At 29.1% G+C, this 18,027-nt stretch overlaps 2 protein-coding genes across 3 annotated transcripts; one reads left to right on the forward strand and one right to left on the reverse strand.

Annotated features, from left to right (window-relative positions):
- The first annotated feature begins 9,565 nt into the window (after positions 1-9,565).
- LOC114194114 (protein KTI12 homolog) lies at positions 9,566-11,761 on the forward strand. The gene is made up of 2 exons (XM_028084175.2): positions 9,566-9,696; positions 10,673-11,761. Exon 2 carries the CDS (start codon positions 10,723-10,725, stop codon positions 11,629-11,631), a length of 909 nt encoding a protein of 302 aa, XP_027939976.1. The 5' UTR covers positions 9,566-9,696; positions 10,673-10,722; the 3' UTR covers positions 11,632-11,761.
- An 846-nt stretch (positions 11,762-12,607) lies between these two features.
- LOC114194115 (transcription factor GLABRA 3-like) lies at positions 12,608-14,220 on the reverse strand. 2 transcript variants are annotated; one of them, XM_028084176.2, is made up of 3 exons: positions 13,824-14,220; positions 13,037-13,297; positions 12,608-12,913 (listed from the first exon to the last, which is right to left on the reverse strand). In XM_028084176.2, exons 1-3 carry the CDS (start codon positions 13,949-13,951, stop codon positions 12,796-12,798), a joined length of 507 nt encoding a protein of 168 aa, XP_027939977.1. In that variant the 5' UTR covers positions 13,952-14,220; the 3' UTR covers positions 12,608-12,795. The 2 variants fall into 2 exon arrangements, with proteins under 2 accessions (XP_027939977.1, XP_027939978.1); XM_028084177.2 differs by having other exon boundaries at positions 12,608-12,910; positions 13,824-14,211.
- Between the last annotated feature and the right edge of the window lie 3,807 nt (positions 14,221-18,027).

The following is an 18,027-nucleotide window of genomic DNA, read 5'->3' on the forward strand; positions in this document are numbered from 1 at the left end:
CGATATTAATAAATAATGGTTTATTTGATTAAATATTAGCATCAGTACGAATAATGTATGACTTTTTATAAGATATACATATCTGTTATTTCTTTTTTGTTCTTACATTCATCCTTATCTTAAAATAATAATATTTTTTATTGATTTAGTATTTTTATTAAAAAATGATATTAACTCAAATATGTTTAAATTATAAAATTTAAATCTTATTTTCCTAATTCGATATTGTGAAATTAAATCAAACTTAAAGTTAACTTTCTTTATTTTGTGAAATAATCATTTGACAAATATTTTAATGTATACATAATGAAAATAAACACAATTTCATCATAATTATAAATTTGATTTTAAAACAGAAACAAAAATATTTAAATTCCTTCTCTATTCATATATTCGTACTGTGATGTACAGAAAATAAAAATAGTAAAAAAAAGTTTAATTATATTTGTGTTATCGTATTTTTTGTTAGTGTGTCTAGTCATCACAATTTAAATTTGGTTAAAGCTAATGTAACGGAAACAACAACATTATTCAAATGGAAAGAAAATTGAGATATAATTAAATAAAAACAATTAAATATTTAATTTGAGTACCAATTAAATCTTTATATATTTTACAAAAGTTAAATTTCTTAACTACATTTTATAGCACTAATTTCAACCACTAAAATTGATATATAAAAAGAGAGTCGAATTTTAATAGAAAAAAAAATGATAATTTCACATCATTCTTCATATCATAAATAATCGTTATCATAACTGTAAATTTTCTCTTCCTTCTCTCTTCTCTTCCTTCCAAAATCATTATTCTCTCTCTAGATTAAATGTTGAACGTCGTCAGGGTTTGATGGTGACGGTGCATTCTCAACCTCTCATTCTCGATGTACAAAGGTACCACTTTATTTCTGATTATACATTAGGATCTCAATTTTTTTTTGGATAATCTTTAATTTTGTTAAATAATCTTTAATTTTGTTAGGTAATATTTAAACTATGTGTTAGATTATGGAGTTATTTTTATTTAACAAAGTGATAGGATATTTTATATTTGGTGAATTAAATTTAAGTTAATTAGTTGTTATTTTAGTTAGTTGGAATATCTAAGATTTAGTTTGATAATATGACATATTAGATAAGATTAGATTATATTAAGATTTAGTTTGGTTTGTTAATTTTTTTGTTTGTAATTAGCTATATAATAGCTCATTTTCCATCAATTAAAAACACCATAGTGAGTTAAGTTGCATATTCTTTTAGTGTGTGTGAGTTTTCTTCAACAAAGTGGTATAAGAGCTTTATGCTCTGAGTACCGAGTGAAAGAAAGAGAGAGGGTGAAATAGTGTGAGAAAGGAAGAAAGGAGTGCACCAAAGTGAGAGATGACAAAAGTTGTGAATGGTATGACGATGTCGCAATTGATGAAGAAAACCAATTATGATAATTGATGTCTGTAGATGAAGATGTTAGAAATATTTTAATATAATTTAAAAAATAAATAATTAAAATAAAAATTCTACTGTTACTCATGTTTTTATAGACCTTTAATTTATGGGTTAATGGTTTTTATGGCTAACGACTATATTCTTATTACTATTTACTTCTTTGTCTCCATTTTCTACCTATAAATACCACCTAGGTGCATGGGGAAAGATACAATAACAGAGACAATAAACATTAGAGTTTTCTCTGAAATGTTCTTCTTTTCTTCTCTATATTATCTTTAAGACAATGGTGTTATATATTTATAATAATATTGCAAAAATAATAGCGTTGTTGTTGTTGCAACGTGAGCAAGCCTCCCTCCTTTTAAGGATGGTGCATCGAGATCTCCTCCACATGGTGATCCCACATCCACATTTTATGGGATATTATTTTCAACACTAGGCTTCAGTTACAGAGCATGGATTTTTAAATCCCTTCATCACACAACCATTTTCTGATCTCTCTTTTTCTTACTTTTCTTCTTTTTCTCTCTTCTCTTATATCCTGGGTTACTTACTCTTTAAGGAGTTTATTTTGCTAGTTTCTGTTATCCTCGGGATATATCTGAGATGTTCCTGTTGTATCTTGGGGGGTTTGCGCATATACTGCGGATAAATCCTTAAGGACAGTGTTTCCAACACGCCTAAGGAATTCCTTTTATTTATGTTTTTATCTTTTTTATGCATATTTGCTAACAAGTGGTGTTCATAAGGTTCGGAAATCTTTCGCTACACTCGATCAATCTGACGGGTTGTTGTATCTTAGGAGAGAAACGCATATGATTTGAAACACATATCATTGTGTATTTGTTTAGCCCTGTGCAGTAGGGGTGTTTTCTCTCTAAGAATAGCGCTATGCGTGCCTCAACCCAGGATATTTCTACTTCTTACCTTTTATCTATTATTTATTATTGTTAAAATAATTGTTGATCTCTGATTAATATTCATTGTTTTATATATTGTCTTAGTATTATTATTGATTTAATAATTATTATTGATATCATTTTATATTTTTATTATTAATAGTATTATTTGAGTAATCATTTTCTAACAGAAGACTCTTCGGGGATCCCAAGATATTTGTGGGATATAGTGGAGACCGGGTACGAAGAACCCGCAAATGATGCAAATCAGACAACCGCCCAGATTACCGCGCTAAAGAAGACACGAGTGAGAGACAAGTCAACTTTGTACTTTTTGTACAATGTTGTGGACGAGTCGTGCTTCAAGAATATTGCAAATGTTGCATCTTCAAAGGAAGCATGGGATATTCTGGAGGTTGCATACAGAGCGAACGACCGGGTCAGACAAGTCCAGCTTCAAGCTCTCAGAGGAGAGTTTGAAGGGTTGAAGATGGAAGATAAAAAGTAGGTAACCAAGTACATAACTTGGGTAGAGAAGGTGGCCAACCAACTCGACAGGAATGGAGAGCCAATGCTAGCAAGTCGGGTTGTGGAGAAAATTGTAAGATCACTAACAGATGATTTCGATAGCATCGTATGCACCATCGAGGAGTGAAGGACCTGTCAATTCTCTTAGTAGAAGAACTCGCTGGGTCATTGGAGGCCCGTGAACAAAGGAGAGGGAAGAAGCACAAACCGCTTGATCAAGTACTACAAGCGTAACTTGATTTGAATGAAACTCGGAATACTCAGAGCCGAGGTCCTGGAGGCAGAGGACGAGGTGGTCGAGGTCGAGGTGAACGTGACAAAGATGATGTTGAAGAGAGCACAAATCAAACCAGGCAGCAGAATTGGCATGGTCGTGGTCAAGAAAGGGGCCAAACAGATTTGTCAAAGTCAGAAGTGGAATGTTTCAGGTGTGGCAAGTACGACCACTACGCAAGAGAATACAGATCGGCAAGTTGCTACAACTGTGGCAAGGTTGGTCATATAGCGAAGTTTTGTCAAACTGAAAAAAAAGGAGAAAAATCTTCTCACAAAAGAAGACAACGAGCAGGAGATAAGAATTTTAACGATTATGCAAAACTCAGATGTCAAACTCAGGAGCAGTAAATCGGATGCCAAGTTACGATCGGACTATGTGAAGGAAAGGAGATCATGTGACGAGCTTAGTCCAGGTTGTTTAAACTAGAGCTGTCAAAATGAGTTGGAACCCGCGAGCCAACCCGGCTCACCACGGGTTCAAGCCGGGTTGGGTTGAAATTTTTTTACAAATTTCAATAGGGTTGATTTTTGACTTGACTCATCTAGAACCCGACTCACCCGGGTTGAACCCATGGTGACGAGCCAACCCGCAAATAAAGGGTCACACAAGTGTTTTTTATTAAGTTGAGTTTTGCATTTGGAGCATGTTAGGTTGTTTTTTTTAGCCAACACATAGATAATTTGTATTTTTGTGATTTTGGTTTGTATTTGAATTGTATTAAAGTTTATTTAGATTTTAATTATAATTATAATTTAGTTTTGACTAAATAAAAAAATTGTATTTTTTTTAATTAAGTGAACCCGTGAGCCAACCTGTTTAACCCACCAACCCGTGGTGGACCAGGCCAGGTTCAAATTTTTTTGGCTCGCTAATAAGTGAGCCTGGTTGGGTTGGCTAACTAAGTGATCAGTCGAGCCAGGTTGGGTCGGGTTACCCATTTTGACAGCTCTAGTTTAAACAACTCGGTTTGGTATATAGACACTGGAGCAAACAATCACATGTGTAGAGATGAGAGTTTCTTCAACGAACTCACCAAGGTGGAGGACATATTAGTGTCAAGTGGAGATGATCCCAAGATGGTGATTAAAGGGCATGGAACAATACAACACATGAAAAGGATGGATGGGTTCGAGAAATCAGAGATGTCTACTATGTTCCTGAGCTGAAGAGTAAAATTTTAAGCATAGGTCAGATAGTGGAGAAAGGAAACTCGATTCTGATAAAGAATCAGGTATTGTACTTGAAGGACAAGCACAGTTGGCTAGCAGCCCAAGTAGAAAAGAAGAAAAATTGGATGTACAAATTGGAGTTGAGCATCTTGCAGAAAAGGTGTTTGAAACGTGTGGGCAGTGAAGGCGGTGCGGGATCAATTTGGAACGGTGTGGTAGAGAAAGAGTCCGGTAAGCAAATTAAAGCAATGTGATATGAAAATGAAAGAGAAGAGACAACCAATCTTGCCGAAGAAGTTGAAGAAGAAGCAGTGTTGTTGATGATGGGATGTAGCTCGGGGGACGAGCAAAAACAAGTGGAGAAGTCGGCAAGAAGGTTGAGTGTCATAAATCAGTCCAGTAGCATGGAGAGGTCGTCAAGATGTGCGGATAGCTTGGAAAGCTTAGCAAAGAGTGTGGACATATAAGATAGCTCGATGGAGCATGTGGAGAGCTCGATGGAGCATGAGGCCAACTCAGTTAGCTCAGTGGGAAGTTCGAATAGCTTGATTAAGTTGGTGGAGCAAGTGGAGTGCCAATATCATTTGGGGGAGCAAGTGATCACCTTGAAAAGCTTAGCAAAGAGCCTAGATAGCTCGGTAGAGAGCCTAGATAGCTCGATAAAGCGTCTAGCTAGCTCGGATAGCTTAGTGTGGATTGTGGATAGCTCGGATCTTGAACAAGAAGAGCAGTTGCGTGCCGAGAAGGATCGGAGAGTTGTACTGGAGATGCAATATGAGAAGTAACAAATTGAAACAGATGATGAGTTTGGTGTGAAGAAGGCGTGGAAATTGTCCAATCTCTTAAAGGAAGATCAACCTATTCAGAGGAACCCGATTAATGACAAGTCGGCCACAAACACAATAAAGAACCTAGCAAAGGGTAAGTCAGTTAAGATTAAGATGAAATCGATCAAAGAGAAGATCAAGTCGGATAAAGAGAAGATCAAGTTGGTCAAAGAGAAAAGCAAGTCGGTTATGGAGATAGAAGATTGTTCGGAATCTTTAATTTTGTTAGATAATCTTTAATTTTATTACATAATATTTAGATTATATGTTAGATTAGGGAGTTGTTTTTATTTAGCAAAGTGATAAGGTATTTTATATTTGGTGAATTAAATTTAAATGAGTTGTTATTTTAGTTAGTTGGAATATCTAAGATTTAGTTTAATAATATAACATATTAGATAGAATTAAATTAAATTAAAATTTAGTTTGGTTTGATAATATTTTGTTTGTAATTAGTTATATAATAACTCATTCTCCATGAATAAAAAAATACCACAATTGCATATTCTATTCTTTTTATATGTGTGAGTTTTTTTCCAACAAATTTGTCATTCTTTTTTGGAACACTTGTTGTAACATGAAATGAGAATGAGTTTTGCTTTCATCTTCGCATTTCAAAATAATAATAATAATAATTGCAGTAGGCTTATAGAAAGTATCTATTCTAAAAAACCTTTTCAGGTTAACGTGACTATTTATTCCTTTATTTTGGTTGAAGAGATAAACCACTAGAAGCTGATTTTAACTTTGTAGAAACTAATTTTGACTTTTCTTATTTTTTATTTTTATTATTTAGAAAGGATACATGGACAAGCTGTTTTTTTAATAACTTCTTACTGATTTAAACGTTAATTAATTCCAATTTCTCTTTACCGATTTCAAATTCAAATTCATTATAATAAGATTCAATAATAAACTTTTAAAGACTATTTTATCTGTTCAATCTCTTATGAAATTTAGTATATGACTTATTATTAAAAATATTTATTTAATATTTTTTTATTTAAATTAATTTTAAAAAATATTTTTCTTTTTTAAAATATTTTTGAATTTTATAAACTAATTATTATTTTAAAATTAAGAAATTAATATTAAAATATTACAAATATTTTATATTTTATATTTTATATTTTCTTACATGAATAAAATAAAATAAAAAAATTTCTCATTTAATATATCTTTTATATTTGTTATATAATTTATATCTTTCATATCTAATCCTAAAATTTGTTAAAATGCATAATATTTCATACTGTATCATATCTAATATTTTATATAGGAATTGAAAATTTTGTAAATGTGCTTCTCTGTCAAATTCTATCAAACTCTCTACCTATTTGTATTTTATAACTTTTTTATATCAGATTTGTATTTTAGTTATATATATTTTTTAAAAATTAAAAATCTAAATTTTAAATAAGATTATATTCAAATAAAAAAGTAATTTAAATTTAATTTTAAATTTCAACATCCTAAATCCTCTCTTTCTTCTATCCTTCACTAAAATTTCAAGAACCCTCAATCTTCTTTCTTCTTCTTTGCGATTCATTCGAAAATTTGAATATCCATCCAAAAATAAATCTAATTGGCAATCTTAAATCTTAAATCTTAAAGAAACGTAAAGAGAGCACTAAGAGAGAAAACTAATTTAAGACAACCTTCTTTTAACACTCCTCTTCCACCAATGTTGAATTTTTGTGTCGGGGCGGTTAGTTTTCTGAAACGAAGAGGAACTTATGACTTATCGTTATAAATTGGTTTTAAGACTTGAAGTTGGTGTTTGCGTCATGCTTGATATTGTGATCCGTTTATGTGCTAGTTTTATTCAATGTATCTATGGCATTCATTTAGAAATTCAGTTTTGTTTTTCACTCATTAGGTAGTGTTATGGGTTCTCAACCACATCTTATTGCACTAATTTCAACCACCAAAATTGATATATAAAAGAGGGTCGAATTTTAACAGAAAAAAATATATAATTTTACATCATTCTTCATATCATAAATAATCGTTATTATAATTGTAAAGATAATTATAATCAAAGCCAACAAATTTATCATACATTATTATTTTTTATCAATATCAATGTTAAAAATATATGTTAACAAAATATGTTTTTATTTTTTAAATATTCTATATGTAGCATCTTCCATGTACTTTTTTATGGGTAATATGTTTTCGTATAAGATTTAACTATTAATTTTATTCCGATATAAAATTGCAATTTCGATTCCCAAATTACTCGTTTAGGGCATTCTAATTATCTTTGTTAAAAAACATTTATTTTAAAATAATATATATCTTTTGATAATTAAACAATCTTGATAATAGTATTTTATATACAAATAAATAACTTCTATATAGAATTTAATTTTGTTGGAGAAGTTCTAAGTAGAGATGGCAATTCGGGTCAGGTGGGTTGACTCGCAGACTCGCACAAAAAAATGTTGGGCGGGCTGGGATGTTGAACCCGCTGGCTCGCAATGGCCTGTCTCGCAATGACATGTTACTATCGTACTTTAGCTATAATCTTGGTTGTTATTTTTCTTGTTTTTGTTTAGGTAAACTAATTGAAATTATTTGAATAGAAAATGAATGTCAATTATTATGAAACGGGACGGGTCAGAAAAGTGAATCAGATATTAAACTGTGCGGCGGGCTAACCCGACCTACACTTTGCGGGCCAAAAGGTAGGATGAGCGAAAACGGGCCAAGTTAGTCCACTTTGCCATTGATCTCCTTCCTTCAAAGCGTGACCTCAATAAATTTCCAATTTCCTTCATTCTTCTTTCTTCTCTCTTCCTTCAAAAATCATTATTCGCCTATGAAGTTTAGACACAACTACTTATATATATATATATATATATATATATATATATATATATATATATATATATATATATATATATATATATATATATATATATATATATATATATATATATATATATATATATATATATATATATATATATATATATATATATATATATATATATATATATATATATATATATATATATATATATAATACATTAATTAATATTTAAATAATTATGTTGATAAAAATATTTTAATAGTTATGTTTACATAATATTATAAATATAAGTAATATGTTAATTAATATTTAGAAAAATATATTAATTATAAATTTTAAATAACTATATTTAAAAATAATACTATTAGATATTTAAATAATTATATAATAAAATAAATTAAAATTTCTTTGCATAAAATATATTGTATTGAAAAAAAGAAAGAAAGATTTATAAAATGAAAATGTGATTGGTGAAAAGGATTGAATTAAGACCCGTAAAATCAAAACTCCTTTATTAAATATAAAGCTTAAATAGTAGTTTGGTCCTAGTTTTCGTTCGGTTTTTTCAATGTGGTCTTACTTTTGTTTTTTTTTTCAATTTGGTCCTAATATTGGTTAATTTTATTCAATTTGGTCATTTTTGCTAATACTGTTAAAATAGTTAATGGATGTGAACAGTAACCACCACGTGTTATTTTGTGATTTTTTTTTAATTTTTTTTAATTTTTTTATTTAAAAAAAATGTACACGTGTCAAGCTCATATCAATATTATGACATGTGTCAGAGTCAATTTTTCATATTCAATTTGATTCTAATATTCGTTAATTGTTTTCAATTTGGTCATTTTTTTTTTAAATTTAACATGTTTGTTCCTCTCCAAATTGATACAAAATTTAATTTGTATACATTAAAATGCATATTTTTTGTTAAATATTTTTAATTTAGAATTAGAGTTAGTTTAAAATTAAAACGAAAAAAAACAATAACACCATTAATTTAAAATTTTAAGAGGTTAAAAATATTTAATTTTAAACCAACTCTAATTTTAAATTAAAAATATTTAATAAAAATATGCATTTTAATAAGAATATCCATATATCATGTATATACAAATTATATTTTGTCTTTGGAGAGGAAAAAAATACTAAATTAAAAAAAGGTTAGGAGCAAATTGAAAACAATTAACGAATATTATGACCAAATTGAATATAAAAATCTGATTCTGACACGTGGCATGATATTAGCTTGACATGTGGATTTTGTTTTTAAATTAACAATAAATTGAAAAAAATTGAAAAAAATTAAAATAATCATAAAATAACACGTGGCATAATATAAACTTGACAGATGTACCTTTTTTAAATAAAAAAAATAAAAAAAATAAAAAAAAATAAAAAAATTAACTATTATAAAATAAAATTGTCGAATGTTAGAATCAAATTAAAAAATCAAAAGTAGACCGCATTATAAAAACCGAACAAAACGTAGGAAAAAATCACTATTTAAGCCTAAATGTAATATAACTAAAGTATTAAATTAATGAGAAAAAAAGGTTAGGTCTTTTGTTTCTGATTCTTTCGCTAGCGTTCTTTACATTCATAGCGTGTCTTCTCTGCGCGTCCAGAAATAAGGCCGTGTCAGGCCCAAATAATTGTCTCTGACACCGCGTCGTGCACACTTTCGACGTTGCGAGGGTTTGACGGTGACGGTGTACTTCTGAACCTCTCATTCAAAGGTACCACTTTTATTTCTGATTATATGTTAGGATCTCAATCTGTCATTCCTTTTTTTTAGCTCTTGGTTGTAATATGAAATGAGAATAAGCTTTGCTTCCATCTTCACATCTCAAAATAAAAATAATTGCATTTGGTTCCTTTATTTTATTATTAAGAGAAAAAAAGCCTCAAATTGTTGATCTAAAAGATAAAACAAAAAAAATTGTAGTTTGTATGTGATGATAATCTTGGTTACTTGATTGTGTTTTGAACCTGTGAATGTGGCAGGTATATTATTGTATAGTTAGTATTTGGGTATTATTAATTCTTTCTTGTTAATTGAGAAAAAACTCCACCGCTCATGGTTCTCTTGAGATTTACGTAGATTGATAGAAGTGGCATTGGGATGCATAACTTAGCTCATTTTGAATTAGCTTGCGCCTGTTTGAATGAATTTCACTATAAGCTCTTCTACCAGAGAACACAAGAAGAACAAAAAAATGAACTTCACTTCTTCGTAAGTGAAAATTAGCTTATACGCAAGTAAAATTTAAAAGAATGAAAAGCTTTACCAGGAGAGTTTCTACAAATTAGCCCTTGCACAAGCTAGTTTTAACTTTTGTAGAAGCTAATTTCGACTTTTCTTATTTTTCTCTTGTAGAAAGGACTTACGGAGGAACTTGTTTTGATAACTTCTCTAAAAGCTTATTGTAAAGAGGAGTTTATTTCATTTCTTCATATTTTCTTATTCTGTCAGTACTTGCGTCAAGTTCATGTAAACTGGGTCATTGCGTCAAGTTCATGTAAACTGGGTCATATTGTTGTGTGTCACTCTTTTTACACATTTTGACTGTCATTGGGTTTTTTCTTTTGAATTATGTCCATATTCATTGGGTGATGATAATCAGCTTACATATTATTTACAGTGGAGATGTGTGTCCATGATGGGTTGTTTTTTCTGCTGTTGACTTCTTATCCTACATTGATATATTGCAGGTTGTGTCTTTAAAGAGAGACCAGTATCATCAGACTATTTGTTTTTTCAAATGGCACTGGTTGTAATGTGTGGGCAGCCATGTAGTGGGAAGTCCAAAGCTGCACTCTGTCTAGTTGAAGCTCTAAAAGAATCAGAATCAAAACATCAAGTGAGAATCATAGACGAAGCTTGTTTTCATCTTGATCGAAACCAAAGCTATGCAAACATGCCTTCAGAGAAGAATTTAAGAGGGGTGCTCAGGTCAGAAGTAGATAGGTCTGTGTCCAAAGATAGCATCATCATAGTAGATTCTTTGAATAGCATCAAGGGTTACAGATACGAGCTATGGTGCTTGGCTCGAGCTTCTGGAATCAGATACTGTGTGGTGTACTGTGACGTAGAAGAAACCTTTTGTAGGAAATGGAACGAAGAGCGCAGGGAGAAAGGAGAAGCCAGTTATGAGGATTCAATTTTTGAAGATTTGGTGAGAAGGTTTGAGAAACCAGAAAGAAGAAACAGGTGGGATTCTCCATTGTTTGAATTATGGCCACACAGAGAAGAGACAGAGAAATCTTCCTCTGCCATTATAGATGTTGTCTCCTACTTAACCAAAAAGGTGGACTCCAAAACCAGGGATGTTAAGATTCTGCAACCAACTATTGCCACTCAAACCTCACGTTTTTCTGATGCAAATTCTCTGTATGAATTGGACAAAGCAACACAAGAAGTCACAAATGCCATAGTAGAAGCACAATCTCAAGCGCTTGGAGGACCACTTAACGGTGTTTCCGTGGGAAAAGATTTGCCTGTAATCAACATTTCAAGGTGTGTTGGGCTGCCAGAGCTACGTAGAATGCGACGCACCTTCATAAAATTGACAGGGCAAACAAGTTTAAGTGGGCCACCACCCCCTTCTGATGCAGACAGTGCAAAAAGAATGTTCATTGACTACTTGAACAGAGAACTAGGAACATCCTGAAGAACAGTATATGAATTGTTTGCAATTCAGCTTGTGTGCTAAAGGATGTCATGTTTGTATTTTAAGATCAGAAACTGTTTTTCTTTTTAGTTTACATCATTATTATAGAATAAACTGGTTTTTTTATTCCCTTCTGGTTTCTTGTACTATCGTTCAAACTCCTTTCTCAGCCCTAGTAGCTAGCTCAGGTCTGGTTTAACAAAATCATAAGAATGAAAAGAATTATATAATTTAAATATTTTCATTGTAAGATATGAAAACCGGATCTTAAACAAGCTAAGTTCACTCTTTTTCTTCCTCGCTAAACAAAACATAATTCTCTCCCCATCTTTGGTATTGATTATTGAGTTGTATCGGATTATATTTCAGTGTGATTTCTTGACAAGTGTTAATATAACGAAAATGTATTTTCGACGTGTATATATAACAATAAATATTGAAAACAAATTTTCATTAGCATGCACATTCATTTCGTCTCAATTTTTTCAAATTAAAAGTGTTATTCTTTCTCAAATTGAAGTTAAATTTGTTATTTCTATAAATATTATACTAATACTTTTAAGAATTAAATATGTTTTTGTCTAAGTTTTAATAAAATTCAAAATTAGTCTTTTTTCAATATTTTTGATTAATTTAATTTAATCATTTTAACTAAATTTTGTTTTTACATGACATTTCAAGCACATTTTATGATTTATTGTAATATTAACTCAAATATTATCATAAAATATATTTAAAATATCAAAATTTAGTAAAAAAGATTAAATTCACACAATATATAAAGTAAATATATGATGCAGTGGTACTCTCATGAATTTGGATGAAATGATTTCAGATGACACACAAAAAGGCCCAACATGCACCACTTTCAGTACAGTATATATCCACTCACAAAATCAATTCAGAATTAAGGGTTATGCTCATCTCATCATCCTATGCCAGTAGAGTCATCAGCAAAAAGCAAAAAGAAAAGTGGTGCAAAGTTGCAAACTCTTATTATTATTATTATCAGACTCAGTTTTTTTCTTTTTAATCAAAAGAATCACTGAATGATAGATAAATAAATTCAATTCAATGACTTTTTTAAAGTTTTAGTAAACTTTAAAAACCAGTAATAAAAATACATATGAAGAACAGTAAGTCACTGTGTTGATTGAATCAAATTCAGAAGTAAAATCCAACCTTTGCTAGCAAAGAACGAGAGAAAATTTTACTGTCTGCATGTTGAGCATCGCATAACCAGATTGTGTCACCAATTTCCAGTGTTCTCCCCGGCAAACTACTTGACAAGGGAAGGAAAAATCTTCCATGGTGAGACAACAAAACCAGATCCAAAGAAAAAAACCACAAAAAATTGCACAAGAAGGGTTTGTACTAATGAAGAAGGAACTAAGAATGTTGGTACCTTTGATTGTGACCGAAAACAAAGGACATGCAAACCAAGTAATACCACTCCAAATCTGAGAGATCCTCTGGAGCTAATGCAGCAGAAGGCCTTTTGGTTTGTGGATCAGCTTCACCTGCAAGAAGAAACTTGTATAGTTCCTTCAATTGCTCACTCCTCTGCAGACCTATTTTATCAGCTTTCATTTCCAATTCCATGGCTTGAACAGTTTTTCTTGTCTTGATGTCTCCATTGTAGTACCCTTCTCTCCATTCCAGCACCCTTTCACACATAAACATAAGTTAAAGTCATGTTCCAATCAGATTAAAACATCATAGATACCAAGTTTCCTTTGTTTTTCCTCAGAATACTTAATGTAGCTGTGTACATGGATAAATTTTCAAAACAAAGTGTTTGGTTAAACTGAAACAAGTTAATGATGTTTGATAGACTCTACTCTCTATAAATAGTAACTAAAGTTTTTCCTTTTAAAGTGCTTAACTCAGCTGTATACACTGAATTTAGACCCAAACAAGTTAAAAACCTGGAAAAAATTTGTGTCAGTTCATCCTCACTACACCCTCTTTCTCCAAGGTGATGAAGTGAAGTGAAGTGACCCTTTTGACTAAAGTTTCATACCATTCACATCTTTCTCTTGCACACTTCCATGTCAGTTTTTCACCAATCAAAATTTGGGATTCAAGACTTAACGAAGAGGAAGTGAAGCTTGCAGAAAAGAGACATGTTGGTAGCATATGACAAAACCAAACAAAACAAAACAAAAACAGCAAGATGTGTGTGTTTGTACCTTTCTTCAGTGGTTGAAGGTGCCCAGAAGATCCCATAACTCCATTGAATGCTTCTCACTGCAACAGCAAGTTGTGTGCAAAGGTTTTTCTGCATCTTCTCATGCATTGGACTTCCCTTGTTGGCCATTGTAGTTCCTCTGAAATGTCATCAAAATGCAGGACTATCACTTCCACTAAGTGTTACTATCACTTTCTTCTTTTGCTCACAAAAGAAAAACAACACACGTTTTTGTTCTTTGGTTTCAACCCTGCTCACTCAGTTAATGGTTAGTGTTGGTGAGAGAGGGTGTTCATCCCCTTTCTCCTCACAGATCAAAAATGAATTTAATTTTCAAAGTTTGGTGGATCATATTTCGTGTCCTCTTTCTGCTGTATTATATTAAAAATGGAACTTTTTATTTTGATGGAGATAACATAAATTCTTTTTGCTGAATTTATCTGCAATGGACTTTATATATATATATATATATTGTTTCTCAATCATTGTTACTGTGTATATCTGGTGAAGTTAGGTGCTTTTTTTAGTTAAAAGTTAAAAGATTAATTCTTCAGATATCGAAACCTATTTAAAAAAATAAAAAGTATTAAAATAAACAAATCCATGAGTTTATCTACTTTGAATTAAATTTATACTTATATTGTTTATTTTAAAATATGTTGAATATCTTAACTTTTTTTATTTTTCTTAAATTTTAAATTTTTATGTTAAAATTGATTTATTATCAAATTTCAATGGAATTAAATTTATTTTTAAACAAGTTACACATTACAAGAATTTCAAAAATTAAGGTAGGAGTTTAACTGTACGTATTATTAGTATTAAATATTTACACCATGAATCACAGTGACATTTTCAAAAGTACATTTTTTTTCTTTTAATATCACAAAACAATAATCTTCAATAAATAATAAATTTTTTTAATAAATTTTAAAAAATTATAACATTATGCTAATTATGCTAAAGAATATATTTAATTTTATAAGATATAATTACTCATTTAGTTTCCTAATTTTTTGATTTGGTTCAATTTAATCTTTTATGATTTGTTGGTTCAATTTAGTCTTCTAATTATTTTAAAAGGTTCAATATAGTATTTTTTGTTAAGTTGAAGTTAACACTGTGTTCTTACATGACATGTGTCAAATTATAAAATTTTCAATTTTTTTTCTAAAAATTTATAAATTGTCACATATCATGTTATCATCGTGCCAAGTGATGTGACAGTTTACCATGTTGAAACATGACAATGGTAGTAATTGTTTTCAATATAGGATCTGTTTAAATTTTTTGTTCAATATAATATCCCTATTTTTTACATTTTTACCCTTGTAATTTTTTACACTTGAAATCTTGTACACTTGTAAAAAATAAAATAATTTGAATAGGTGTAGTGATTTGATGTATAAATTCAAAAAAAAAAATTAACATGTATATATAAGTTGTAATTAAGCTTATTTACTACCTTGATCTCAAATTGAAGAGAACAAAATTGGATCATTTTAAAAATATGGTACTAAATTGAACCAAAAAAAATTAAAAATTTCACATTTTGACACGTGTCATGTACGGACACGGTGTTAACTCTAACTTAGGAGAAGTACCAAATTGAACATTTTTAAATAATTGGATAACTAAATTGAACTAATAAATAAAAAAAAACCAAATTAAATCAAACCAAGAAATTAGGAGACTAAATGAGTAATTATATCATTTCATAAAATTGGTTTATAAAGTGATGTTTGTATTAATTATAATCTTATAAAATCGTTTATGAAGTGATGTTAGTATTAATTATAAATTTTTCTATTATCTGTGGAAGTGATAAGTCTCTTATAACACTATTTATCACGATACAACTATTTTTATTAAAGTAAAGAATTTGGATTTTGGAGGATTAAATTTGTAATGTATAATTGTAATAGTGCATGAGTGTATTGAAAAAATTTATCAGAATTCGATTTTTTTTTTCACACCTACTTTGCTTTTTTCTTTATTCTAAGGTCATGTAAGATTGTTAGTTGAACATTGATTTCTTACTAGATAAATAAATAGTCTATGTCGGTGCATATTTCTACATAACGTTTATTGTTAAATAATTATATATTTTCTGATAACTTCATAATTCTACTAACTAAAACAAAGACAATCTTTAATCTTTATTTATGTGTATTTAATTTTATGAAAAATATTTAAAAAATGAAAAAATAAAGTAAAATTTAAAATTAATTGTAATGGTATCATAAATTATAAAAAGAATGAATTAAAAAATATTGCCACGTGAGGATGAAGGTATTCCGTAAAAAGTAAATATTGCACAGTATTTAATTCTAATATAAAAACTTTTCAATGACTTGCTTTTATTTTTAACTTCTCCCTAGGAATCACAATAATATCTTCCCTCAATATAAAATATCCACATTCACTGAAAATATTTTCAAGAAAACATTTTTTAATGAAAATATGTTTAAAAGATTTAAAATCTGAGAATGACAAAGCACACTTGGTTGGGACCAGGCACACAGGAATCTCAGTGTGCAATATTCGTCATCATTGTCTTCATTTTTCACTTTCATCCCTTTCAATAAAGTGACAAAATCAGAAAATGTTCATGTTCGTGTTCGTGTAATAGTTCAAATCTCACCATTTTTTTAACCAATAAAATAAGTACATTTAGTTGACATTAATCATTCCACCATATGTTTGCACGAATGATAAATGAAATGTTTATCAAGTTACTCATCAACTTGTCTCTTAGTTAATTCAACTTAAAGGGAGTTTGAGTTGTTCTAAGTAAAATCCAAACATGTTTTTATGATTCAGAATTTTTTATAGATTCTATGTTGGTATGATGGTTTCAGTAAAATTATAAAAGTAGTTTTTGATTTAATAAATTAATTTATATTCAAAAATTATTAAATAAGTCATAGTTATCCTTTTTAAGATTTTACCAGTGTATTTCAATCGTATATGTGTACATATTTTTTAAATATGTGTAATATTATATTAATAGATAGAGATAATATAATGTTAGTTAATATATAAAATAAAATCATATTTATTAAAAATAAAGTAAAATATATAAAAAAATATGAAAAAATAATTGTTGATAAATAGAAAAAAAAGTTTATAAAAATAGTAGTTAATTTTTAAAAATTTAATAAATAATTGTATTTTAATAAGTAAAATTGATATTTAAAATGTAAACACAAAATAAAAAATCTTCATATAAATAATTCAAATAAATTTTATTAATTTAAGTTAGACAAAGATGTTTTATTAAAAATTATAATATTGAAACATAATTCCTTTTATTAAAAAATAAAAAGAATTAAAAAAATTGTATGTTTTTCATGATTGCAATGTAATTTGTTTGAAAATATTCGTGAATGTGATGTGATATAGGTGACAAATTTTTCCAATAATTTAGGCAGTTTTGGAATGGGGTTAATTATAACATATTAGTGCAATAATTAAAGTGTCAGAAATTTAGAATACTAAAAACAAATATTATTATGGATTTGAGAGGTTTCCCTAACAAAGACAAAAATTTCACTATCTTTCATGTACATGTTTTTTTGTTTTTTTCATAGGAAGCTCGTGTACTATATATGTTCAACAACATGTGTCACATGTGATATTTTTAATTTGGCATGGATTTGGATTTAGTCATCTTTCAAACAAAACAAAACCAAAGTCAAATATGTAATCATTAATATTAAATAAAATATAACTATAGCTCGTGCTAAATCATGCTTACCCTCTTTCTAATTTTGAAAACACTCACCTTTCTTATAGTTTGATGTATAAAAAGTAAAAGGATAAAGAAAAGATCACAATAAACAATTATGTAAAATTAGAAATGTATTTAAAGAAAATAAATACATAAACTTTAATGTAACTAATATTGTACTTAGGTAGAAAATTAATTAGTAAAAAAGATAAAACTTTTTAGAATTATTTGATCTCTCTCCGTGTTGTTTGACCTTAAGAAATGTTTGAACTTTTTGTCTTTTCACGTGTTTCTTATATAAAGGAGACACATTAAAACACCATCCACATTCACCTAAGAAGTCCCTACCCTACTAAAAATTCATTTTTTATTATAATTCTTAAAAAAAACATTATAGTTTCAATAAAATTTGGAATTAATTTTTTTTTAAAACTTTTAACTAATTTAGTTATTTATTTTTAAAATACATAAA

Source organism: Vigna unguiculata, chromosome 8 (genome assembly GCF_037176805.1).
Source record: "Vigna unguiculata cultivar grain cowpea cultivar isolate G323 ecotype 2 chromosome 8, ASM3717680v1, whole genome shotgun sequence".
Taxonomy (NCBI): Eukaryota; Viridiplantae; Streptophyta; class Magnoliopsida; order Fabales; family Fabaceae; genus Vigna; species Vigna unguiculata.

Bases quoted from the DNA above. Each gene is read 5' to 3' on its own strand.
- LOC114194114 (XM_028084175.2), top strand. From the start codon at position 10,723: ATGGCACTGGTTGTAATGTGTGGGCAGCCATGTAGTGGGAAGTCCAAA.
- LOC114194115 (XM_028084176.2), bottom strand. From the start codon at position 13,951: ATGGCCAACAAGGGAAGTCCAATGCATGAGAAGATGCAGAAAAACCTT. The intron at 13,298-13,823 runs GTACAAACACAC...TATGTGTGAAAG, and splicing joins CCTTCAACCACTGAAGAAAG to GGTGCTGGAATGGAGAGAAG. The intron at 12,914-13,036 runs GTACCAACATTC...TCCCTTGTCAAG, and splicing joins GTTTTCGGTCACAATCAAAG to TAGTTTGCCGGGGAGAACAC.